Below are 5,000 nucleotides of genomic sequence, written 5' to 3'. Positions count from 1 at the left end.
TTTTTCACAGGTTGCTGCTGGTCGCCGGGACGCCACAGCTCAGGCGTTCGTACTTCGGAATATGGAAATTTTCGGACCCTAAAGGACCTCGCGAATCCTTGTAGGAGTTCCATTCCCCAACGTTATCTCCCTCCCTCCATTCTCTCTACTTATCTTCCTTTAATTAATTCTTTCCTCCCGTCATTCATTTTCTTTTAATTATCTTCTTTCCTTGTACCCTTCCTCCCTTCCTTCCTTCCTTCCTTCTTTCCTTCCTCCTTTCTCCTTCCCTCCATCCACCCTGTCCCCTTCCTTCTATTAACGTCCTTATACTTCCTCATCCTCCTTATCAAGACAACAATAACAACAAAGGCAATACCAATAAAACCAATGAAAACAAACAAACAAAAAACAAAGCTAATAATGCAACACCGAAGAGAAAAACACACCAAGGAAAAGGGTTCAAACTCGCGGAATCAAAACACAACACGGCGCGCCATGGCCTCTTCGCCCCCAATCAAACGGCGACCGAAGTTGTGTCTAATCACCAATCTTCGGGGTTGATCAATAGTCACCCCTTAACCCCGTACCACCACCTCTTCTTTTTCCCCATTCCCTCTCCCCCCTCCTCTTTCTCTATCGTTCTCCATCTCCTGTTTCCCCCTTACCCTCCTCTAAATATATGTTCTATCCTCCCCGTCTTCTCTCCCTCTCTTCTCCGAAATCACTTTTTCTCTCCTCTTCCTCCCTATCTCTCCTCTCTCCCTATCCCTTCCTCCTCCCTCTTCTCTCCCCCAACTCCAACTCCAACTCCCCCTCCCTCCACTCCCCCTCCCTCCTCTCTTCTCCCCTCCCCTCCCCTCTCCCCTTCACGCTCCCCAGCCTATTACGGTACTCAAGAGGCCGGGCTATCAAGTTCCCGAACACCGCCACCCTCCCCAACACTCCCACCCTAAAAATGAGAAATAAAAAAATATAAAAAAAACTTCCGTAATAAAGACGAGGAAAAAGACAAAGAAAAGAAGTTGCAAAAAATAGAAAATATATATACACAAATAAAAGGATAAACTAACGAAACAAAGACGAAAGACAACAAAGAAAAAAACATAACATAAAAATAGACAACACTTTTACACAAATACAGCGGTGATGACAAAGAGAAAACCATCCACATGATAAGGGGGTCGCCGAAGAAGTTCATTCCCAAAAGACCCCGAGATCCATAAAAGCCTACGGAACCATGCCGCTTTTCCAGACACCCAAAATCAGGTGTCATCGCTCCAGACAAAGGGAAAAAAATCTTTAAAAAATAGGGAACTAGACCTCCTCCATCTCCCCCATACATCTCTCTCGCCATCCTCCTTCACGCGTCCCTCCCTTTCCTTTAATCGTCCTTCTTCTCTCTTCCCTCTCCTTCCCTTCCTCGTCCTTCTTCCCTTTTCCCCCCTCACCCGCCTCATCGTCCCTCCCCTCCCCTCCCCTCCCCCTCCTCGTCCCTCTTCTCTCCTAGTCCCTTCTCGTTCCTCCTCCTCTTCCAGACTCTATTATCCCACAATCCCAGCTGTGGTGGAAAGACCTTTACGAGACCTTTGTTATCGAATGCGTGAGGAGGAAGAAATGGAGGAGGAGGAGGAGGAGGAGGAGGAGGAGGAGGAGGAGGAGGAGGAGGAGGAGGAGAGGGAAGAAGAGGAGGGGGAGGGGGAGGGGGAGGAGGAGGGGGAGGAGGAGGAGGAGGGGGAGGAGGAGGAGGAGGGGGAGGAGGAGGGGGAGGAGGAGGGAGGAGGAGGAGGGGAGAGGGGGAGGAGGAGGAGGAGGAAGGGAGAGGGGGAGGAGGAGGAGGAGGAGGAGGAGGAGGAGGAGGAGGAGGAGGAGGAGAAGAAGAAGAAGTAGGAGAAGAAAAAGAAGAAGAAGAAGGAAGAGGAAGAAGAGAACAAGAAGAAAAACAAAACCAATGCAGAGAAGCAGGATAAGCAAGAGGAACAGCAAAACAACAACAACAGAGGGAAAACACCCAACAAGAGAACAGAAGAAGAGGCAAAAAGGAGAAGCACGCAGAGCACGAGGAGGAGGAGGCAGCAGTCGGAACACCTACTACGTCTGACCTTCTGCTACACAACACGCGATAAATCGGATAATTCCACGCGCCGACCGAGAGAGAGACTGGGACGGTTTGCCTGGATGTACATTCTTTTTTTCTGGAATTCGTGGATTCTTTCAAGACAGGGTGAGGGAGAAAAGCATGAAGGAGAGTTCGTTGAATAAAGAAATGGGGAAAATAAAGAGAAAGAATAAAAGAAGGAAATGAGGGAAGAAAGGCAGAAAGAACGAAAGAAAGTAGGAGAGAGGGAGAAGGGGGAGGGAGAGAGGGGAGGGGGAGGGAGAGGGAGGGGGAGAGGAGAGGGAGGGAGAGAGGGGAGTGGGAGGGAGAGAGGGGAGAGAGGGGAGAGAGGGGAGGGAGGGAGGGGGGGAGAGAGAGAGAGAGAGAGAGAGAGAGAGAGAGAGAGAGAGAGAGAGAGAGAGAGAGAGAGAGAGAGAGAGAGAGACGGGGAAAGAGAGAGGGAGAGAGAGAGAGAGAGAGAGAGAGGGAGAGGGAGAGGGAGAGGGAGAGGGGGGAGAGAGAGAGAGAGAGAGAGAGAGAGAGAGAGACGGGGAAAGAGAGAGTGAGAGAAAGAGAGAGAGAGAGAGACGGGGAAAGAGAGAGTGAGAGAAAGAGAAAGTGAGAGTGAGAGTGAGAGAGAGAGAGAGAGAGAGAGAGAGAGAGAGAGAGAAAAATATGCACATATTGATACTGAAATGGATATGGCAACACACAGATACAGCCACAGAGACACAAAAACAGTAAATAGCTGCATGGACAGACAGACACAAGGATGCACCCATCTGCAGCCAAAAGCAGAGTCGCAGGAGCGAGGGCGCGAGGGAATGCCCCGTCCCCGTTTCCCCCGCAAAGGTCGCGGGGACGGCCGCCCTCCCGCGAGAGGCGAGGGGAGGCAAAACAGTGACATCACAAGACAAGACTCTAAGGCGGAAGTACTCACATGCGATAGGCGTTAATGGCCTTGGACATAGTGCCGTCGAGGAGCTGAGATGATTGGTGGCATCAGACGTTCACGCACACTATGGGGGGAGGAGGGGGGATAGGGGAATGTTTTGCGTCCCGCGTCACTCCTGGACGTACGGACGGGTGTGTGTGTGGGCGGGTGGGCGCGCTCGTGTGTGTGTGGGCGTGAGAAGGATCCGCCACTGATTAGTATCCAGCACGTGGCATGAGGGGAGGGAAGGGGAGGGGTGGGGAAGGGGGAGGGGCTTCTAGCACCGAGTTTCCAGCCCCGGGGATCGGGTACTGCGCCGCCTGGGGGATGGCACTCAGCCCAGCGGCAGGGGCACGGGCACGCACATGCACACGTTCGCCACGAGATCCCGGCAGTGCCCACTGACGTCGGGGTATGGCACCACAGTGACTATTGATCACTCCGCTAAACCACATACACACACAATCGATGATGGTAACTGCTTGATAGTCGCCGTCGCTGACGCTGCTGCTTCTGCTGCCTCAGGGGCCACTCCAGCTCGCCCTCAGCCTCCGCTCGGGGCCAGGCACTTACCATCCCTCCCTCCTACGCCTACGGCCGGTCAGCACGCGCCCTCCGCCGCACTCGGGGCTCCTGCCACGCCGCCCATCGCTACCACGGCCTCGGAACAACCGCCCTCGACTCTCTCGGGCGGGCGGGGGCGGGAGGGGCCAGGACTGCGCTCTTGTTATTGTGGGCTCACATGTCCCGGAATGCGTGAGTGCGTGACAAGCAGCCCTGCCCTCGTGCCTCGCTCGCTCCGGCGCCGGGAAACACTCGCTCGCACTCCGCCTCCGTCGCACTGGCTCGCTGGCGGCTCCCGCGCGGCGACTCGGCGACACACACAACGCACACAGGGAAAGGGGCGGCACGGAGCTACACTACTATGGCACCGCCCAAGCTGCCGCCGCACGCCTGACTGAGGGGCGACGCCCCCGTCCTTGTGAGGGAGAGGGAGACCTAGAGGGACGGATGACTCACGCTCCCTCCCTTGCTCGCTCGCTCCCTCCTTTACTCCCTGCCTGCCCGCCTGCCTGCCTGCCCGGGCGCCGTGTCTACTCGCGGCCGAGAGCGTGAGGCCATGCGAAGGACGACATGCTAATCTCGCGATGGAAGGAGGAGAGGAGGAGGCCCGTGCGGCGCTGCAGACCAGCCAAGGTAATAAGGCAGTTAGCTCACGTCCGCGGCGCCGCGTGTTGCTGCTGCTGCTGCTGCTGCTGCTGTTGGTGCTGTGCTGCCGCCAGTCGCCATGCGGTGCTGGACCCCGCCCGCAGGATCGTCATGCACTAACTCCCGCCCGCGAAGCCTGTCACACCAACCCCGGGCCTTCCCAGCAAAAGTACGTGAAGCAGTATTTACCAGTGGACCATGGTGGAGCGTGTGGAGCGTGCGGGATGGCGGCAGATGGTGGAGTAAGTCGGATGGTGGAGGCGATGGTGGTGGTGGTGGCGATGGCGGCACTTTGGGAGCGCTGCGATCAATACACCAGCGCCGCACCGACCCTCCCCCTCCCCCTCCGCCCTGCCCGCCCGCCTCCCGCCTCTCCTTCCCAGCCTCCCGCCTCTCCTTCCCTCCCTCCCTGCCTCCTTCCCTCTCCGTCCTTCCACATCTAAGAGGCTATCCACCACATCCCAACACCGACACAAGAGAGAGAGTCCGCAAAAAAGGATAGATCAAAACCTGGAAAACCCTGTCGACGAAGACCTCCCTCTCGCCCCGTCGCCCGTGGTCCGTGCGACGCAAAACAGTGTAGCATATCCACGTTTAAGAGGAAGCAGCCTTGTCGCTACTCGCCGCGAGACCGGTCGGGGAGAGGCGGGGGAGGGTAGAAAAGGGAGAGGGTATCGGAGGAACGAATAGGGGGAGGGAGGGGCAGAGGCAGGGGCAAGGAAGGGGAAAGAGAGGACTGGACAGCTGTTATGCCAACCGTGCGCACCGCATGACCGCCAT

General features: G+C 56.3%; 1 protein-coding gene across 24 annotated transcripts in view; it reads right to left on the bottom strand.

Moving 5' to 3' along the window:
* Klc (kinesin light chain) overlaps positions 1–5,000 on the bottom strand; it is a 181,350-nt gene that overhangs the window by 93,605 nt on the left and 82,745 nt on the right. The window contains exon 1 of one of the 24 annotated variants that reach the window (XM_070139318.1): positions 4,410–4,559. The exons of 21 other annotated variants lie outside the window; for them this stretch is intronic. In XM_070139318.1, coding sequence (XP_069995419.1) covers positions 4,410–4,420 — 11 coding nt within the window. In that variant the 5' untranslated portion in view covers positions 4,421–4,559. Of the gene's footprint in view, positions 1–3,017; positions 3,927–4,409; positions 4,560–5,000 lie in introns of those variants that run through there. 2 more of the 24 variants (XM_070139331.1, XM_027371975.2) reach the window with 2 other exon arrangements.

Source organism: Penaeus vannamei, chromosome 25 (genome assembly GCF_042767895.1).
Source record: "Penaeus vannamei isolate JL-2024 chromosome 25, ASM4276789v1, whole genome shotgun sequence".
NCBI classification, from domain to species: Eukaryota; Metazoa; Arthropoda; class Malacostraca; order Decapoda; family Penaeidae; genus Penaeus; species Penaeus vannamei.
This window is presented reverse-complemented; position numbering and strand designations above follow the sequence as displayed.